Source organism: Carcharodon carcharias, chromosome 18 (assembly GCF_017639515.1).
Source record: "Carcharodon carcharias isolate sCarCar2 chromosome 18, sCarCar2.pri, whole genome shotgun sequence".
Classification (NCBI taxonomy): domain Eukaryota; kingdom Metazoa; phylum Chordata; class Chondrichthyes; order Lamniformes; family Lamnidae; genus Carcharodon; species Carcharodon carcharias.
This window is the reverse complement of record NC_054484.1, coordinates 108,180,246-108,201,847: the sequence shown is the minus strand read 5'-3', so window position 1 is coordinate 108,201,847 and position 21,602 is coordinate 108,180,246. Positions and strand designations below refer to the sequence as shown.

At 42.6% G+C, this 21,602-nt stretch overlaps 1 protein-coding gene across 4 annotated transcripts in view; it reads right to left on the bottom strand.

The window, feature by feature from the left end:
* Nucleotides 1–17,821, bottom strand: part of gpm6bb (glycoprotein M6Bb) — a 151,766-nt gene extending 133,945 nt beyond the window's left edge. For 2 of the 4 annotated variants that reach the window (XM_041212019.1, XM_041212022.1), the window contains exon 1: nt 17,476–17,803. In XM_041212019.1, coding sequence (XP_041067953.1) covers nt 17,476–17,539 — 64 coding nt within the window. In that variant the 5' untranslated portion in view covers nt 17,540–17,803. Of the gene's footprint in view, nt 1–5,299; nt 5,305–17,475 lie in introns of those variants that run through there. The other 2 variants (XM_041212023.1, XM_041212020.1) reach the window with 2 other exon arrangements.
* Nucleotides 17,822–21,602: the final 3,781 nt, after the last annotated feature.

Genomic DNA, 21,602 nt, shown 5'->3' with positions numbered 1-21,602 from the left:
GACTGACTCTTCAACTAAGGGGAACAGCTGCTCCCTCTCCACCCTGTCCATGCCCCTCATTGTTATTTACTCATTATAATGTAGGGTTTTAAAGGCACCAGAAACAGTATTTCATTGTCAAACATGTCCACTTGCTCAAATCCTTGAACTGCAGGTTAGTACACTCAGTACAATAGCTCTCACAAAACGATAGCCCAGCATCATTTGTTAATTTGGAGGATTTTATCTAGTGGCTGGCAGAGCAGGTAAAGAGTGCCAATTCAAGTGGAAACTCAAAGTGGTCTAAGTATTATCAATTTAAATCTATTATATTTCACAACCACCCAAAAAAAAACATTTCTGACCAGTTTGTTTTATCATCCTAAAGGGAAAATAAATGTTGGCATATTTTTGATATTGTTCCTTTTGATTTAAGGGCTCTGTCGTGATAGTGGTCAATAGCTGTGTGGCTCAAGGCACTAGGACTAAGGTCTTTCTCCCATCAAAAGATAATGGTATTTTACAACTTGCTGTAGAGGAGAGAATTTTATTCTTCCGTACTTCACAAAGAATTTCCCTGTGCTCCAACAACACAATGGGTAAAAATACATCGATATTTGGTGGGGAGTGGGGAGCATGCTGGAAAAAGTGAAACGGCAGGGAGGAAGAAGAAATGATTTGGGAAGTTGCATAGCTATTCAAATATTTTCCTTTTCAATGATTTTTCTCCCAGGGAGGTACTGATACTCTAGAAAACACCGGTCTCACAACCGGTTTGGTTACCTCAGCTAAGTGGCCAATCTTCACGTGTGTATGAAAGTGTCTACAAGCTACTTGGTTAGAGGCAACACGAGAGTCAGGCCTTATCCTATTCTCACCTGACACCCGCAAAAGGTACACCTTTTCCTTTTAAAAGCAGGGGCATATTTTAGGGCACCGGCCAGTCAAGAGTGAGAACGGTCCCTAACCGAGAGTCGCTGAGGCCAACTGTAATATATCTAATGACACTCTAATGGGATCAGCAAACTCAGGACACAGACTAGGGATTGAACTTGTGCACATGGGCTTGTGCCATATAATCCATCAGGGGAACTGAACATTTCAATGCTTGAAGTGATGAAGTCCATTGAGAAACAGTTCATTGCTCAACAACTCTTCACAATGATGCAACAATGGCCCACTTCACGTACATCAGTGTCATGGAACTAAAGAATCAGACCTTTCAAAAATGCAAACTGGAGTGTTACTAAGGGCATTGTGAAGGTCAGCTTTATGTAGCCGCTACCTTTAATCTTACTTGCTCTTTTTTATAAGAAAAGCTGAAAAATGTCTGAGGAAGTGATAGACAGATAGGACTTGTTATATTTTATTACACACAGTGTAGCCAACAAGACAGGCACTGTTCTCCTGCTCTAACACAATTCTCTCGGGCAGCAACCTACACCAAGCTGCCAACAGCCCCTTATCTCGCAGATTAAATCCCAAGTCCACCAGCAGTTCTTATAGAATCTGTGAAAGAATGTTACTAAGTTGACAGAAATTCCCTTTTTCTTTGTGGGAAGCAGAAGCAAATGCATTTACACAGTTGTCTACATAGAATCTAGCACAGAAACAGGCCATTCAGTCCAACTAGTCTATACCAGCATTTAACCTCCACATGAGCCTCCTCCCACCACTTTCCACCTAACCCTATCAACGTATCCTTCTATTCCTTTCCTCCAATCACGTGCTTATCAAGCTTCCTCTTCTTTGCCATTCCTCTCAACTACTCCTTGCGTTGGCAAGTTCCACATTCTAACCATGTTTTGGGTGAAGAAGCTTCTCCTGAATTCCCTGTTGGTTTAAATTTATGATCCTTAGTTCTGGTCTCCCCCACAAGTGCAAACATCTCTACATCTACCTTACCCCTTCACTATTTTAAAGACCTCTATCAAGTCAGCCATCTGCTTTCTATTTTCCAGACAGAATAATCCCAGTCTGTCAGCCTTTCCTGACAAGTATATCCTCTCAGTTCTGCTATCATCCATGTGAATCTTTTTTGCACCTTCACTGGTGCTTCTATTCCTTTTTCATAATATGAAGACCAAATAACAGTCGGTTGATATTTAAACCTCTGAAGCATGGGTGACTTTTAATTTAATGGCACAAAATGATCACAAATGTCTCATCTAGACACTCATTGCAATCAGCAGGGTTAATAATGACATTTGCTTCTTTATACTGGAGAAGTGACTAGGCTTGTATTTCCGCTATGTGCATGCTACTGTTATCACAGTGAATATATCATGAGCAAATATTCACAAATGAAAAGCTGATTGATGAGCAAAGCTCAATCAGTGATAACTAGGTTGTTTAATATTATGGGCCTCCTCTTGAGTCGGCAACCTGGCTGCTATCCTTCATTGGAGGGGTCTGCTGGGGACAGCCCCTTAATTAGTCATCTCTCCACAATCGCCCTCTATGGGCCCCACCACTGGCATTTGTGCGTTCCCAACCAGGCTTTCATCTTGAGGGTGGGATCAGAACCTGGAATGAAAATCCTGCTCATTATTCACTGTCACAATTAACGCAATTGCTATAGATTGGGAAAAAAGGGTTTTAGTTCTAGAGTATATACACAACTGATTTCCCATACTCATCATAGAATCTCCGAGGAGCGAACTATAAATTCCTTCTTCACAAGACTGCAGTTATGACAAACATCATTGATCCTTAATTGTGCATCATCTCACATAAAAGTTAACATCGGCACTGGGATATACTGACTCAGAGCAACCCAGGAAATTTACAGGCCATGTTATAAAGAGGGAGGTACTCTAGCATGCTTTCAAAGCTACAATTTCACCTCAGAATTCAGATGACAGAAACAATTCAAGAGTTGCTAGATTTCCATCAGCTGGATTCCTCATTAAACTACATCTGCACTGTCATTTGCACATTATTCTCAACATGTTAATAAAAATTAAGGCTTGTGAGACTGGAAAAGCACATGACGGAAAATGATGGGATCAACAGTGTACCTGGTTAGTGAAGGAGCCAATTGTTAATGCAGAGTGAAGACTTGCTCGCTTGTGGAACAAATTCTACAAACTAATAATTTCAATGGTTGACCTGTGAATCTGGCAGAATGGTGGTTTTGAGAAAATGTGCCACGGATAGAGGAAAGTAGCACCTCATCTCCTTGCACAGAGGGCCCAGTCTCTCTCTGCAAGGGGAGGGGTATTCGAGTGATATTTAATATGTGTTGATGGCTTACCAGGAGATAAAGGGAGAGAGCAATCAACAACACCAGACGGTAGGCAACCAATCTGCCTTCTTGCTAACAGAAGTGTGAACAGCAGGTAGATATAAAGGATGAGGGAATAACCTTTATTGAAAGAAGTTACTGAGCTGTCAAGAAATAAATGATTTGAAGATTAAAGATACAGAAATCATACAACCATGGTTTTCAAATGGAATACATAAATAGTCGTTTGGTAGTGCAGAACTTGAGTATTGCTGAAAAAAGAGACATGTCGAAGCTTTTCATCTTGCACTCCGCAGGACACTTCACAAGAATACCAATATAAGGGGAAAACAACAATTTATACTGTATGAGAAGAGAGTGCTGATTGGTTGGCAAATAGACTCTGGTTGGTAGAGGCATTGAAAGCAAAGAAATTTTTTTGTCTTTTTTTTTGGTTTTTTTATGCTTTTGGCATACTGGCCTTCATAAATCAAAGTATTGAGTATAGGAGTTGGGATGTTATGGTGAGGTTGTATAAGACATTGGTGAGGCCAACTTTGGAGTATTGTGTGCAGTTATGGTCGCCTAACTACAGGAAGGATATCAGTAAGATTGAGAGAGTGCAGAGAAGATTTACTAGGATGTTGCTGGGTCTTAAGGAGTTGAGTTACAGGGTAAGATTAAAAAGGTTAGGACTTTATTCCTTGGAGTGTAGAAGAATGAGGGGAGATATGATAGAAGTTTACAAAATTATGAGGGGTATAGACAGAGTAAATGCGAGTAGGCTCTTTCCACTTAGATTAGGAGAGATAAACACGAGAGGACATGGCTTTAGGGTGAAAGGGGAAAGGTTTAGGGGGAACATTAGGGGGAACTTCTTCACTCAGAGAGTGGTGAGAGTGTGGAACAAGCTACCATCTGATGTGGTAAATGTGGGCTCACTCTTAAGTTTTAAGAATAAATTGGATAGATACATGGATGGGAGAGGTCTGGAGGGTTATGGACTGGGTGCAGGTCAATGGGACTAGCGGAATAATATTTCAGTACAGACTCGAAGGGCTGAATGGCCTGTTTTCTGTGCTGTAGTGTTCTATGGTTCTACGTTTCCATACTGGAAGCTACATATATTAATACACAGGGCCCTGCTCTTTGCAAACAGAAAGAACATGTATACGGATTGCGCCTGTTTCAGTTAAACAAGATAAATGACAACCATTCGCTGACTCATTCCTCAAGGTAATGCCTTGACCGATCAGGGTTGAACTGCCTGGTTTAAATTTCAAACAATGCTTGGCAGCTGACTGTCCATCATCATCACTAGTGTATTCCCCATGGCATTGCCTCTACCAATCTGACTCCACTTGCCAACCAATCAGCACTCTCTTCTCCTGCAGTATAAGTTGTTATATTCCCCCTTTTCCCCTTATATTGATAGTCTTGCGAAGTGTCTTGATGAGTGACAATTCAAAGCTTTGACATGTCTCTTTTCTCAGTAATCCTGAAATACAGAAGCTGTATAAACTCTCCAAGAGCCACGCTTCAGCTTGTTGCTACTTTCCGAAGCCTACATGTCAATCATTATGTTTGCAATAAGCAAAGTGCGCAGTGAGATCCAGGGATCTTTTCAGCAAATTAAACTATTCTCCACTTCAGGATTGCTGTTTAGAATAAGCGCATCAACAGAGCACTTGACTTTTCAAAGAAATGATAAATCCTTGCAAATAATTCCGTTGGCTCATCATTTCAATGCAGTAGTACATCTACCAATTATTACTGAGTTGCAAAATGTATGAAAATGTCAAAATGATGTAAGACTGCTTTATGCTGGATTCCACAGAATGGAATGCTTGTAAAAATGTCCACTCCTGCCGACGCTCAACACCCTGCCCTTTCCCAACTTACTTCTACGAATACCCAGAATATTTGCAAAGACAAAGACTACAGGTGCTGGAAAGCTGAAAAAGGGAACAAAAAATGCTGGAAATACTCAGCAGGTCAGTCAACATCTGTGCAAAGAGAAAGAAGGCTTCCCCAGTCAAAGGTCATCAGCCTGGAAGGTTAAATTTGTTTCTCTCTCCACAGATGCTGCCTGACCTGCTGAGCTTTTCTAACATTTTCTGTTGTTATCCCAGAACATGGGCAGTAGGTTCAGTTGCAATGTCCAAACTGCACATCAAAACTGAAACAGTTTGGCCAACTAGTCTTTTCCTCATAATTCAAAGCAAGTTGTGTGGTAAAAGATATTGCATTAGACAACTTAAATAACATGGGAATTCTGTGCTAAAAGAAGTTAGCAGATAATTTGAAATAAGCAACTGTGAATAAAAAGGAGCAGGCTGTAACCAAAACTGAAGGTGCAAATTACAAGAATATAAATGGGAAGCTGTTACATCATTATGCTCCGATCCCTCTTTGGCCTCAGCCTCTCCCTATCACGCACATCCCCAAGTTCTTTCACCCTCACCATTGGTGGCCATTGATTCAGCAGTCCAGGTGCAGATACTCTGTTAAAGGTGCTATGTAAATGCAGGCTGTTGTTGAATTGTAGCATGACTCTAGTTATAATCTTCTTCAATGTGTACTGTCATCAGAGTCGGATGATGGAGATTGTGAATCAAATTTTGTGGTTCTAAGGGAACATTTACCGAGCGATGGGAAATGAGCAGGGGAGTGGAGCTACAAGATTCTCAGGTTAAAGGAAGCGAATTTACCGACCATTTTGGACAATCACATTTCCACATGACAATCCAATCCTTTCCTAAGCTTCTATCAAACCTGAACTCAGGCGATGGATCTATTCCCAGTTGAACAATCCAGCTTTAGATGATAGACAGGATAATCAGTTCCAGATGCCACTATAATCATCTATGAAGACTGAACCTTTCTGGGGGAGGGGGGGCTAGAGGGAAGGATTATATCCCAGACATAATCAGCTGATTTGTAATTTAAAAGGTTTATTTACATGCAGACTAAGGATCCCATCACGCCAAACAAATGTTGCCACAGAAAAGCAACCAGGCAAACATGCGCAGTAACAATGACCTTCATTTGAACAGTCTCCATGTAAATGACCAGCAATCAGTAGGCTGCTGTCTGGAAATTTTCACAGGCCTGGAAAAAACCTGGATAAAAGTGGCTGGCAGCCACATTACGATTTGTTCCAAATACTCTTTAGATCAGCGGCACTTGTCAAAACTGACTATGCAAATTAAATAAATCCTGAATGTTTCCTGAGGAGCAATAAAGCATAAGCTAAGGTTTACTGAAAAATGATGTGGAAACTAATATTTGACCTGTCTACTTGCACAGCTATTCGATTCCAAAAACCATGAGCATTATCGAAATGAATATTAATATCAGTGACCAGTAAACTGACATCTTCCAGCCAGTAACATAACTGAACACAGCCGCAACCTGATTACTCAAACATTCTTCAACCGAAGACTGCTTACGCTTATATTTTAACATGCTAATGCTCGAATTTTTAAATTCGGTCTCCATAATTTGTTCACATTGCAACTTCAAATTCAACAGTTCTGATTTAGAAATTCCAGGTTATTGCAAGAGAAATCAGCTGATTGTCTCCCTTGCAAACTACGATTCTTTGAAGACCATTAATTCCGTCAGATTATTCAAACATTACATTAATCTGTAAACAGTAGCACCCAAAATTGCACATGCACTGAACTTGTGAATAGGAAATATTTGTAAATAAAATAAAACAAACATGCTGCGGCCCAGGTTGCAGGCTCACACACACACACAGTGAAGCTGCCTGTAACAGCCTCCTTTAGAGCTGTTCTCCCTCAAAGTCGAGGTATCATTAGAGTCAGTGTTCAAATATTAACATAAGCATCATTATGGGGTGATTTTAGCCAGCTGCAGGTGGAGAGTTTCTGTTACTTTCAAATAAAAGTGTCTCTTCCTCTTAACTCCTCACAGGATACACCCCGATGGAAGCCAGTTTTCATGCAAGCAGAGTGTGAAAAGAGCACGAGATATTACAGCAAAACTCTTCCATATTTTACCAGCTTTAAGCAAAACCAATCGATTAAAAAGGAACAGCAACAAAGGTGCTGTTTTTAGAGAGGATTGAAACTGCTAGTCAGCTCAAAGAGGTGCAAAAGAAATCATTAGCAGCCTTTTGTCCAATCATCCACCTCCCAAAAAATTCAAAGGGAAATAAACCAAGAATGTAAATTCCTAGTTAGAGCTGGTTGATTGGAGATGGTGATGCATGTGGGAAATCGAGACCCAGGACAGGATTTTTCACTGAGCGTGTGGGCATGCGCCCGAGCGCCAAATGATGCACGCTGGTGTCAGGCGAGGGTCCCATCTTCATCGCACACTCATGTGATACCTCGGTCGGCGGGCGCATGCAGGGGTCAGCAGCACCCCCTCCAACGATTAAAAGGCCTATTAAGGCCATTAAAAATGTAATTGAATTAAAGCTTTCGCTGCCTGCCCATTGGTGGGCAGGCAAAAAGGGCCAAGCGGCCAGTGCATTCTTTGTGAAAGCTCATTCACGGGCGGGATGAGGTTTCGATCCATCATTAAAACAGGTTTAAAAATGTCGTCCTAATTCCTAACATATCCCCGCTCATGTGACAGCCACACATGTTTTTTTAACGTTTTAAAAATCTTTATTTCTAATTTTCAAAACTCTTCATCTCCCGGAGTTAGCTCTGTGCCTCAGGGAGTGTTTCCAGTGCGCATGTGCAAACTTTCCCTCTCACCCTCCCTTCACCCTCCCCGCCCACTCCCGCCCACCCTCGCCAAGCCCACCCGACAAGGGAAAAGTCCTGGCCCTAGTGTAGCCTTCAGCATGGTTACAGGGGGGGATACATCTCAACCTCAAAGTACAGGCAGAACATGTACCCACTGTAAAGTCTCCTATTCTATCCTGAATTTTACATTTCATTCAAACTCACTATCAGCATCTTTATAACTGAAACTGCCCACTTATCCTTGTCAACTTCCACTAACACCCTTCACCCCAAGTGGTGGTGCTGCAACATCTCGACTGACAGGGCGGTGTAATTACAACGTGACAGGTTTACATGAGCCTTTACTTTTTATTAATTCATGGGATGTGGGTGTTGCTGGCTGGGCCAGTACTTATTGCCACTTCCTAATTGCCCTTGAGAAGGTGATGGTGAGCTGCCTTCTTAAGCTGCTGCAGTCCATGTGGTGTAGGTACACCCACAGTGCTGTTAGGAAGGGAGTGCCAGGATTTTGATCCAGCGACAGTGAAGGAACGGCGATATATTTCCAAGTCAGGATGGTGTGAGATTTGGAGGGGGACCTGCAGGTGGCAGTGTTCCCATGCACCTGCTACCCTTGTCCTTCTAGGGGGGTGCAGGTCGTGGGTTTGGAAGGTGCTGTCAAAGGAGCCATGGAGAGGTGCTTCTTGTAGATAGTACACACTGCTGCTACTGTGCATCAGTGGTGGTGGGAGTCAATGTTGAAGGTGGTGAATGGGGTGCCAATCAAGCGGGGCTGCTTTGTCCTGGATGGTGTTGAGCTTCTTGAGTATTGTTAGAGCTGCACTTATCCAGGGAGTGGAGAGTATCCCATCACACTCCTGACTTGTGCCCTGTAGTTGGTGGAAAGACTTTTGCAAGTCAGCAGGTGAGTTATCTCCCCAGAATTCCCAGCCTCTGACCTGCTTTTGTAGCCACACTATCTATATGGCAGGTCCGTCTACTCTCGATCATCAGTAAAGTAATGGAAGGGGTCACCAACAGTGCTACCAAGCGGCACTTGCTTAGCAAGAACATGCTCAATGACACCCGGTTTGGCTTTCACGAGTCCCAATCAGCTCCTGACCTCATTACAGCCTTGGTTCAAACATGGGCAAAAGAGCTGAACTCCCAAGGCGAGGTGAGAGTGGCTGCCCTTGACATCAAGGCAGCATTTGACCGAGTGTGGCATCAAGGAGCCCCAGCAAAACTGGAGTCAATGGGAATCGGGGGAAAACTCTCCACTGGTTGGAGTCATACTGAGCACAAAGGAAGATGGTTGTGGTTGTTGGAGGTCAGTCATCTCAGCTCCAGGACATCACTGCAGGTGTTCCTCAGGTTAATGTCCTCAGCCCAACCATCTTCAGCTGCTTCATCAATGATTTTCTTTCCAACATCAGTTCAGAAGTGGGGGTGTTCACTGATGATTGCACAATGTTCAGCACCATTCACGACTCCTCAGATTTGTGGGTGTACCTACCACATGGACTGCATCGGATCAAGAAGGCAATTCACCAGCACTTTCTCAGGGGCAATTAGGGTTGCAAATAAATGCTGGCCTAACCAGTGATGCCCAGATCCCATGAATGTATAAGAAAAGTTCTGTTTCTGTTCAACAGTAACCCCCCAGGTTGTTGACAGTGGGGTATTCAGCAATGGTAATGCCAATGAATGTCAGGGGGAGATGGTCAGATTCCCTCGTGTTTGAGATGGTCATTGCCTGGCACTTGTGTGGGTGAATGTTATCCAATGGTACTGAATGTTACTATTGTAAATAATGGACATAGGATTTTATAATGGGAACCAGATGTCAGGAAGCACAGATAAACATAAGCCTTTTAATAATTAAATATAGTTTAATACATTAAATATAGTTGTCACTTCAATAGGAAAGAACACGTCTTTAAGATTTCTCACCGATGTCTATTACTTGGTCTTTGAGTACAGGTTACATTGCATCTAATTTCCCATGTAAAATACAAACACAACATTTACACATATTAAAATAATAAAGCATTTTAAGGCAAATTAAGTTTTTCTCCTCTGTACAGAAATAAGTAGTTAAGTTAATTTCTGTGCAAATCTGGCGTACAGGCAAATTACATCCACGTTTGAGTTTCATTAAGTTAATAACTTATTCTGTTACAGTGCTTTTCACCAACATCCACATCCCTTGAATGAATAACAAAAAATGCCAATCTGATCCATTTGCCTGTGTTAATTGAGCAGATTGATAAAATGGCATGAGTTATTTGAAGCTGTAAGTTGATCTACACTGACAACAGAAACCCATCTTCTCACACAGACACTTGTCTAGTAAGTACTGTGTCTGAGCAGCTCAAAGCACTCAGCAGCTAAGCTGGGATCAAGCAGCCAAGCAGCCCTTTCCTTCATCAATTTATGTTCATGCGTTTTTTTATTACCCTTGGTTCAACTGGTAGACCTTTGAGTCAGAGATCGTAGGTTCAAGCCCAGCTCCAAAGACTTGAGCACATAATCTAAACTGGCACTTCAGTGCAATACTGAAGGAGTGCTGCACTGTCAGAGTGCTTGCTTTCAGATGGGGCGTTAAACAGAGTCCTCATCTGTTTTCTCAGCTGGACAGAACAGATCCCATGCCCTATTCAGATCCGGAGGTAGGGGGGTCTCCAATCCCCTGGCCATCATTTACCCTTTAGCTAACACCCTGGTTATTTGTTTCATTGCTGATTGTGAGACCTTTCTTTGTGCAAACTGGCTTCCAGGTTTTCTACATGATGAAATGTTGTCGCTGTATTGTAATATAAAGTGCTTCATTGATTATAAAGCGCTTTGGGATATCAGGGATGGTGAAAGATGCTGCAGAAATGCAATTTCTTTCTCACACCTTAAGGTATTTTCCACGATTCTCAAAAGCCTAAAGTGCACAAATGATTACAGCTCAGGCTGGGTTCAACCTAAACGACATGAGCTCTCACGGGGTTAACATGTTTAATTCGGAAGATCATGTTCAAGTGAATCAAATCTGCTAACATGGTGTTGCTCAAAGTACTTCCCAGACAGATCGAGGAAGAGGGCAGCTTCACCGTTTGGATTATCCCACAAACTGCCTGCAACTCTGAATTCCCCCACTAACACTCAACCTGGAGAAGACATTGCCTGCGCCCACCAAGCATGCCCCCACCCCACCCATGTTCAACCTGGTGCACTCACTGGTTCTGACTAGTCACTGCTGAATGAGCATTATGTTCCCACTGGTCTGGTCCAAATCCACAAAGCCATCTTTCAACTCAGCAACCAGAAGTGGCATCTACAATCTGAGCCAAGTCTGGAATTAATTAGAGGTAAAAAGGGAAATGAAAACGCAAATGCTGCAAATCTAAACTGAAAGCAGAAAATTCTGGAAATTCACCACAAGGTCAACACAACTGGAAAGGTCATCATTCTTCCTCCTTCACGTGTTGATTAAGTCGATTTTTTTACCGCTTCGATGTTGGGGTAAATAAATTGGCGTGTCTCACACAACATTTTCACAGGCAACCTCTAGTTACTGTGAAAGATGTTGAAGTGTTTTCCTTTCTTTTCAAATGAGACCTCATCTGTGGGGTTTCAAAGAAAAACTGATGCAATCTGGACCTTTAAATAGGTTTACATTTCGTACATTAAGGAAGTCATCTGATTTAACCTCATGAGCTCACAAAAGATGGTAAGTATTTCTTTCTGTGGCTGAGTGGGCGTTTCCATATGATGTTTTTTTTTAAAGGCATTATTAAACCAGCAGTAGATCTCAAGTCTGCCCACGGCTACATGATCCATTTCAATATGTGCCTGAGAATGCTCATTTTCCTGTGCTGTCTGCACTTGTGACCACAAAGATCAAACGGGGGTGTGCCACACTGCTGTGCGGCTACATTCTGAGAAACAGGACTGGCTTTCTGAAGTAAGCTCCTTCTCACTGAAACAGAAAGTGGCTTGCCTGGTCCACCGACCAAGTACATGACCTGGATTTTTGTGTGGGCTCAGGAAAACCCAACCTGCACCTTTTGCCACTTTCCAAAATACATACCCGACCAATGTGTGACTTTGCCCAGGGGTTTCGTCAGGGTTCATGTTCGCAGTGCCCTTTGTGAACCTCGATAGAGTGCGGGAGGAGTGTGGGTACAGAGCCAGGCTGGTTAGTAGGCTCACCTCTGTTCCTAGAGACAGCAGCCCAGGTCCCAATATCGTTTAAAGGCTCCCTAACTTCACCTCCCCCACCTTCTCATGCCGCTTTCTGACCACTCAGATTCCCCATGCTAATCAATGCCCCTCAGATTCCCCTGCTCCCTCCATGCGACCTCAAATAACCGATACCACCCAATGTGCCCTTAAGCTCCCCCACGCCCCTTACCCTGCACCAACTCATACCCCTTCAGATCCCCCATGTCATCCTGTGCCCTGGATCCCCTATGCCACTCCATGCCCCTTCAGATCCCCACGCCACCTCCACACCCTGTGTATCTTCCATAGTGACTCACCCAGTATTTACTAGATACAGAAAACATATAAAGCAATAGCAATTATTCTAAATGCAATTAACAAAAGCTAATAAAACTCTCATTCAAACACACACCATTGATAATACAAAAAAATCTTCTGCATTGGAGAAAGATAATCCATTAAGTGACAATTAGGTTGTGTAAACAAACAGCCATGTTCTCTGAAATCACATCAAAAGCAGAGCATGTTATTAAAACCTCATAAAACTGTCCGTCATTCCCTGAACAGCTGTGCCAACAGACCAACAGCTTTTGGAACTCAGCCACAAATTGGCAATGGCCACAGTTATCAAAACATTGGCTTCTCAACTCCAAAGGCTGAAATTGAAAGAACTGATACCGTCTTCTGCATTTCAAAGCAGATTGCCTGTCAATTAATGGAGGAGAGTGAGTGCTTGGATTTTTCTTTCACCTTTCAAAAGCAGGGAATGGTTTATTTTTCACAGTCAGAGCTACCTGTGCTTTTAAATCTCAGTGGCAAACATGAAAAAGGTTTTCCAACACATTTTCTCACATTTTTGAATGGAGGATGGCACTTTCTCCAATGGAAAATGTACTGTAATGCATGTCATCACTTATACAACAGTGGTCAATGTAATAGTCAACTTACCTTTGCAGGACAGAGCCCTATGATAAATCTCTTCATTAAAACATATCTACATTACAATCCAGCATCTAATAGTGACATTTGAAGGTGTCAAAACATTTTACATTTACCTTTCCGAATGCTCCCAACTCCCCAGCAAGCTTCTCCAAGGAAGTGCATTCTTCAAAGATTCCAAACCTGCACCAGCGCACGAAAATAGTGTGTGGGAGGAAGTCCAATTTTCCTGTGATCCTCACGATGGGGACCCTGACCAGGTACATGTGCATTTAGCACCAAAGGCTGGCCTGGCTCATGGAAAAGCCACACCCAAATGGGGCGGGGTAGGGAAGACAGAGGAAAATAGTCTTTCCAGCAAGAAGGATCTACGTTCAACGTTTTGGGATCCGATTCACATCTCCATTGGGAGGCAAAAAATGGCCCCATGGCTGAAATACTTCATTTGCGGTAACACAATCATCCGAATGATTTTTGCTATTTCAACTAAGCTTTTCAACACTGCTTACTTAGACAAGCAGCTGGATGCCACAATTGCAATAATGCAATCAATAAAACTTTTTCTGGTTTAGGTATCATGATTTGTAGCTTCTGATCTAGATCTCAATTTGTGGTTAAAAGAAAAGATTCTAATTTGCAAAGCAATGGAATGCCACAAGTAATAACACAGTTTGCGCCCTCAAAATATGGCTTTAAATACAGCTTGACTTTGGCGTTGAACTCTGCAGTTAATTAATCGGTTTACCAGTAACAAACTAAATTGCTATACATTATCAGCTCCAAGTGATCAAAGTGATTTTCATCTGGCCATTCTCCATGCTAGTTTTCGGGTAACCACAGCATCCCATAAGGCACAATACCTCAAACTGCCCAAATCTGCTGTCACATGGTAATCACAATGGCACCCCTAAGTGCAGGCCCATCCCCTAGAAGGTACCGTGAGCAGGAGGCAGTAACAGCCCTCCTGCCTCACTTCCCTGGTCACACTGGGACTACATCTACTGGAGCTAAGGGCCCAGTTACACTTATTCATTGTGAAATCGCATGGCAACATGTGAGTGAAAGCATGATCCTCTCCGCAGAATGTGGGTACTGAGCATTTAGCTGTGGCCTCAGTGAAGACAATCTTTTCTTTATATGTTAAAAACACATATGACATGCGACATGTGACAGGGTTTCATTTTCCTGAAGGCCTATGTTCATTGCTTTTCTCAGTTGCACTTTGCAGCTTGAACAGATGCACCATGAGGCTAACAGATTGTACATAACAACAACTTATACTTATATAGCACCTTTAACATAATAAAATGTCCCAAGGCACTTCACAGGAACGTTGTAAAACAAAGTATGTCATCAAGCCACAGGTCAAATAAGCAAAAGATTGGTCAAAGAGTTAGGTTTTAAGGGGTATCTTAAAAGGAGAGCAAGGTAGAGAGGTAGGGGTGTGTATGGAGGGAACTCCAGAGCTTGGGACCTAGAAACCTGAAGGTACAACCACCAACAGTGGAGCAATTATAATTGGGAAGGAACAAGAAGACAGGCTTAGAGGAGTACAGATATCTCGGAGTGTTGTGGGGTTGGAGGAGATTACAGAAAGAGTGAGGGACAAGGCCAAGGAGAGATTTGAAAACAAGGATGAGAATTTTAAAATCAAGACATTGCTTGACCGGGAACCAGTGGAGGTCAACGAGCGCAGGGGTGATAGGGAAACCGGGCAGGCAGTGAGTTAAGACACATACATGTGTAGGCCCCAGTGTCACAAGATCCCATCCACCTCCTCACTAGATTTCTTGGATTCAAACATGCCAGTTTCCCAATGACCATACCTGCCCTGACAGGAACCAGACACCCTCAATACACCGGCAGCAGGAAGCAAGTCACTCAGCACCAGGAATGCTTACATCAGGTACTCAAGGGAAGAAACGCAATACACCATAAAAACTTGGGGACAGATTTTTGTGGAGCCTGGAAGAATCCAGCAACCTTTAAAAATGGTGGGTGGGACCCAGAGGCAGAAGCTCCTGCTCCACTTCTGACATTTCTAATTTTTGCCAGCACAGGAGGAGACGGGGCAGGAAGCACACAGGAGGGAAACCCGAACTCAGCAGGGCCATTTCAAATTAGTGCAGAGTTCAAACCGACCCCATTTTGGTTGTTGCAAGAGTGTTAACCCGCAGTGTGGGAGTCACAAATTGATGATGTAGAGGTAAAGGTTCTTGAAGAGCAGATAGGGTCTGTATAACTGTCATGATCTTGAGTTTTTTAAATTCTGTGCACCTTGAACTTTAAAAAAACCAGGTGCAGGCATCAGAGTCAAAAGATACTCCCTGCAGGACAGCTTTGATTGACAGGCCATCTGGTACACGTTAGAATAAAACAGCAGCATCTGGTCATGCGGTTTCAATGGAGCTCTTTGTTGACATTTACCCTAGGGACTATTATTATATCACTATGAAAACTTGGCTGAATTGAAAAACTTAAAGTTATCTCAGCAGGGGGTTCTGAGTTCATAGTTTGATTGACAGTTGAAATAGGCTGTTAAAGGATCAGCTGTCTTTTCTTATGATGTCTGAATAGAAGTTTCCTTGGTTTTATGAGATTAATCATTTGAGGAGATTTAATGCTTTGATTGGGTTCTATGAATGGTTTTTTTTTCACTATTAATTTCCACATGCCTCCTAAGCTCTGCCCATGCTAGATACTGGGTGAGTGACTATAGAGGTGGTAAGGGGGGATGGGGAGGCATGGTGTGGGTGAGGACATAAGTTGGCATTGAATTGGCAAGGAGAATATGAGGGATCATATCAAGTGGGGTTGGGGGTATGAGTTGGCATGGAAAGCATGAGTGGCCCATGTGGGAGTGGGTGTTGGGATGGGGCGGTGTGAGGCGTGAGGACTAGTGGGCTTAGCCTCTGAAACAACTGGGCCAAAGTCCTAGAGAACTGAGGCGGGCCTTTCAATTAGCCTGCGTTGGCACTAGCCTGCCCCCTAGCTGTCTACACTCAGCTTCCAGGGTCAGCGGGCCTCATCATGCAACCACACCTCTCCCCACAGTGAAAATTGATCCTTTTACCAAGGCAGGAAATTCCGCAACTCAGGCCACTCACCTCAGTAGCCAAAACCGGCCCTTAGTTTCAGGAAGAGGGCTCCTAACCCTAAAATTCTGAGTTAGAGATAGCAAGGAACGCTCCAGCTCGACTGGATCTAGGAACAAAATGGAGGGTGGTTGATCAAGTTATCTTGGCAGTGTGCTGGAAACATGGATTCCGCTCATTAATCACAACATAGCAGACAAGATGCAGGGATCGACTAAAGTGGGGTACAGTAACTTACAAAAATATAGTGGAAAAATGATTTCAGGAATGCAATAAGATAAAGTTTACACTGATAATTACAACACCCCTGTCCTTTCACCCTATCCTTGGGTAACATTAACATGGAGCATTTCCAACTTGTCACAGAAACATTAATGAACCTCATTCCCCAGGTTCAGGTGAACTACCTGGTCATTAAGGTAAATGTCCAAATTCACAGGAATGTGCAAAAAAAGAGTCACCACTGCTGCCTATTTGCGTACAACCACGGCCCAATAGGGTAATGGAATCTTAGTAACATTCTGCATAATTCTCCAGAGGAGAGGCCTGTTCGTTTATACTGACCATAATTAATTGAATATGGAAATCTCAAGTTTAAAGAAGGTAGACCAAGACACCAAGGAGTATTTATAGCTGTAAGTAAGATGTAACAGCGGCTAACTGGTGGAGGGTTATTTGCAGTATTTCAGGCACTTGTGTACAGTGTACTTGTACATAAATGTCTGTTGTTTAATCCAACAGGATAACTGGTTCAAAGCAACTGCAGCTGTATTATGCTTTACTGTATATTAAATTAAAACAGCCAATCTATCCTAATATGCATTCTGATGATGATGAACACTGTACTGACAATCTCCATTTACAATAGACTTTATTCCAACAGGTGAATCCTATTACTGTCTGGTAATGTGTTAAATCACTGATAGTAGCTTTTGGTGAGAGATGCAAGCCTGGGCTAGATTTATTGAGTCTGACGAAATGCTGAATTTGATCTGATTGATCACTTACAACAGCCTCATGCTCCTGAAATGCCTCTTCCTACCCACCATGATGTCTATCGAACATGTGTCGGCAGTCAACACAATAACGACATCGACAGACACTTCTAACCAGTGGAATATGAAATAACATTTTAAAAATTTCACCTCTACAAAAATGAAGCCATTGTGAAATGGCAGCAGTAAAATTCAGAGCCAGCTGTAACACATAGGCAGCATTTAACAACCCATTACCATCGAGATGTTTAAAACCTCTTCATATGTAAACAGTTACAGACCCATAAACTGCTCAGAGCTGAGCCCCTGTGGTACAGTACCTTTGCTCTCTTGGCTCGATTCATTGCTTTCCCCGGGGGTTGTAGTTTCCAAGATTGGCTTCATTCTATACACAAAGACAAATTCAGAGACAGCGCTTTCTGCTCTCTGATGTCTCTTTGTTTTCTGTTCCTTTTCTTCTTCACCTCAAACTCGCACGGGGGCAGTGACTGAGCTGCTCTGTGGTGCTTTTGTGAAACACTGTCTTTTCCAGAGGTCTTGTCAGATCCGATTTTACTCAACTCACTGGTCCATGAAGATCTCTGCCAGCGACTGGTCACACAAACGTCACAGAGGATTCCACTTATAAAACAGCTTTTCAGAATTAAAATTCTGCTCGGGTCCCTGCCCGATTACAGTTTAAAAGTGCGTTTCTTCATCCACTGCCTGTTCTCTGAAATGGTCTGAGTAAAATGACAATGAAACCACATCACTGAAGGATGGATTGATTACATTATAAGAGAGTTTGTGCGCTGCAATGAAAGGGACCCCGTCCACTCACAGCAGTCACCAAACAAACCCCACCATGTGCTGTCTCTGGGGAGAATGCATGTCATCACACAATGGGAGGACCACTTTTCTTAAAGGGCACCATTAAACCATGCTCTGAATTTTTAATTTGCTCCTTGTGCCCTTTGCTCCCTCAAACCTATGCGCTCCCACCCCACTCCCCAAGTTTCCACACAGACCACAGCCTTAATTATTACTATCTGCTGGGTTCTGGTTAACAAATGAATGTTACCCTTCACTATTCATTAAGTTACTACAAATATTTACTTTTATGCTTTTATTGACCTCAGAATTAAATAAAATATCAGTTGTTCATGAATATGATACTTTCCTAGCTGAAAATGAAGATGACAGGTCATTGAAAATATATTAAAAGGTTATAACACAAAAGATTCATACCAAAATTCCTGTCTTATTTGTACTTAACATAACATAGGCAGGTCCTACTCGAGTGTGATTCAGTTGGATATTCTGGTGCCCAGAGAGTATGGGGATTTCAACAGAAACTGACTGACCGGTGTGAAAACTGATAAGAGCCTCAAGATAGTTACAGTACATCTGGCATCACCTATCCTTGGCCATCTTTGAGTCCTTAGGAGGACTTTTAACCTAATCTGCTATGATTGATTTTAAGCCCTGTCCTGTATTAGTCTTTGTTGACTTCAATGCAGAGTAAAATCGCATGGGATGTAAAACAAGTGTTGCACCATTTCCCAATTAGGTTAGGTTAAAATTGACTCCCTAACCTTTACACTGTGTAATGATGGCGTTATTTGTTAATATTGGATCAGTTTCTACATGTTCAATGACACCAGCACCTGTTCCTATATGTACAATGGCCCCAGCACCATTTTCTATGTGTACAATGGCCCTAGCACTGGACCTTACATGCACCGATTTCTACACGTACAATTACCTCAGCACCATTTTCTATGTGTACAATGACCCCAGCACTGGTTTCTATATGTATACCAATGAAAGAAGAAAAGCATTAAAATCTACTCAAAACATTTCTACACCAATCTGTCTCTGCTTTATAGGGCTAGTTTTTCAACCGTCACTGAGTAAACCAATGAGTGGTCATACACAGCTTGCACAAGGACTTCCTATAAATATTCCTGGTTGGCAAGATTCTGACCAGAAGTGTCACATCAGAACATTATCTTTATGTCTCTAAAACACTAGAAAGACCAACCAAGCACAACAGAAAAACAGGCCAGCATTACGATTTCTACACAAAATTGACCTTTGATCTTGCTTTCCTACATCAATACGCACAGTGACACCTCCCACTCACACTGTGTTACCTGCAGCGACACACCCCACATGGAGAAATATAGTTGCCTCCAGGCTTTGCCCAGCAAAAGCTTATATTTATATAGTGACTTTAATATGATAAAACATCCCAAGGTGCTTCAGAGGAGCATTATCAAACAAAGTTTGGCACCAAGCCACTTAAGATGATATTAGAGCATGTTGCCGAGAGCTTGGCTGGATGTAGGTTTTAAGGAGTGTCTTGAAGGAGGGAGATGAGTTAGAGAGGCGGAGAGACACAGGGAGGAACTCCCAGAACTCTCGGCCTAAGTGGCTGCAGACACGGCCACCAACAGTTTAAATCCAAGATGTGCAAGGGGCCAGAATTGGAGAAGCGTGAATGTCTCAGAGGGTTGTGAGGCTGGAGGAGTTTACAGAGATGGGAAGGGGAAAGGCCATGGAGGGATTTCAAAACAAGGATGAGAAGTTTAAAATCGAGGTGTTGCTCAAACGGAAGCCGACTTAGGTCAGTCAGCACAGGTGGTGGTGGTGCAGGGGACTTGGTGCAAGATAAAATACAGGCAGCAAAGTCTTGCATAAGCTCAAATTTATGGAAGGTGGGATATAGGAGAGTGGTCAGGTATGCATTGGAGTAGTCAGATTTAGAGGTAGCAAGGGGGTGGGTGAGGGTTTCAGCAGCAGATGAGATGAGGCGGAGTCAGGCGATGTTACAGAGGTGGAAATAGGCCATCTTACTGATATATGGTCAGAAGCTAATCTCAGGGCCAAAGGTTTGCATCAAAGTTGCAAACAGTTTGGTTCAGCCCATGACAGTTGCTAGGGAGAGTTATGGAGTTGGTAACCAGCAATGGAGTTTGTAGCAGGGACTGAAGACAATGCCTTTGGTCTGCCCAATACTTAGTTGGAGAACCAGCAATTTACCAACTTAGAGAAAGTGGAGGCATCAAAAAAGGTGATGGTACGGTAGAGCTGGGTGTTGTAGATGTGGAAGCTGTTATTGTGTCTTCAACTACTGACACCGAGGGGTAGTGTGTAGATGAGAAATAATAGAGGGCCATGGAAATATCCTTAGGGCACCAGAGGCAGTGATTGAGCAGCAAGAGAAGCTATCGAAGGTGATTCTCTGGCTAAGACTGGGTAGAAAGAAATGGAACCAAGCAAGTGAGGCACAATGATGGAGAGGCGTTGGAGGAGGATGCACTGGTCAACCAAATCAAAGGCTGCAGAAAAATCTCTACATAAGCGTTACTGATAAGCTCCTCCCAGTCTTCTTAGTCACTGCCCTTGAAGCAAGTTCTCACAAAGGTGAAAGGTGGAACACAAAGTGCAATGCACAATCAAACTATGCAGCATTCACAATGTACAATGCGTGGCTCCCTTGGCCCCACCAGTTAAATGTGAATTGAAATGAATCTTCTTTCTTTCTGCTGAAGGTCATTCTTGAGATAGGAAATAAAAAGATGGGTGCCTTTTTTGAAAAAAAAACACCTCAATTGCTCTCCAATTCTGTCTGTACTCTCCTGAAGAAACCGATGTTGCTGAGGTAACATTTCACAAACGCCAGACAATCTCTGGTCCCTCATCTGAGTGATCGTTCCATGTTCGAGCCGTCAATTAGATTTTCCACCACAGTCCAACTGCTGGGGTGAGAATCAAGTGGCCAAGAGTGGAAAATGGACAAAATTCCTGCTACATTTTTCCGGTCTCTTCTGTCCTCTGATTTTAACTATTTCAGCTTCTGTATTAACGATTACTCTCAATGGTGAGTTCTTAGCTCCACACATTCTTAAGAGTGCCTTCACTGGTCTTAATACATGCGTAGTTTTTGCTCACTTGCCCAGGGTAATGAAAAGAAATCTTTTTTTAGAATTTTCTTTGGCTACTGGATTTATCCTTGTGCCTCTATGGGATCTTTCTCAAGTCTTCAGAAAAGAGCGGAAAAATCACAAAATCAGACCTTGTTCCAAATTATCAAAGTGAATTCATTGAACAATAGCTGAACAAGTGAATAAACACTTGTAACAAGATGTACATATATCTGCAGTGGATGTTACAGTCTCTCGATGCCTCAGATTCTTTCAATAGTTTGCTATGCTTCAACTTGTAAACACATTTTTAAAATCTCATCTTTCATTGTCAGCTCATTCGTGCCAATATTTTAGCTCTTGCTTTTCCAGTGACTGAGTGCAACAATGAGTGATTTTGTTTTAGATCATCCTTTTGAATTAACTTCTCCCAATGTGTCTCTAAGACTGAATAAGTATGGTTCATTTTCACTTAAATATAAGGTGCACAATAATACCCAATATGAAGCCTTAACATATTAACTACAAATAACAGCACA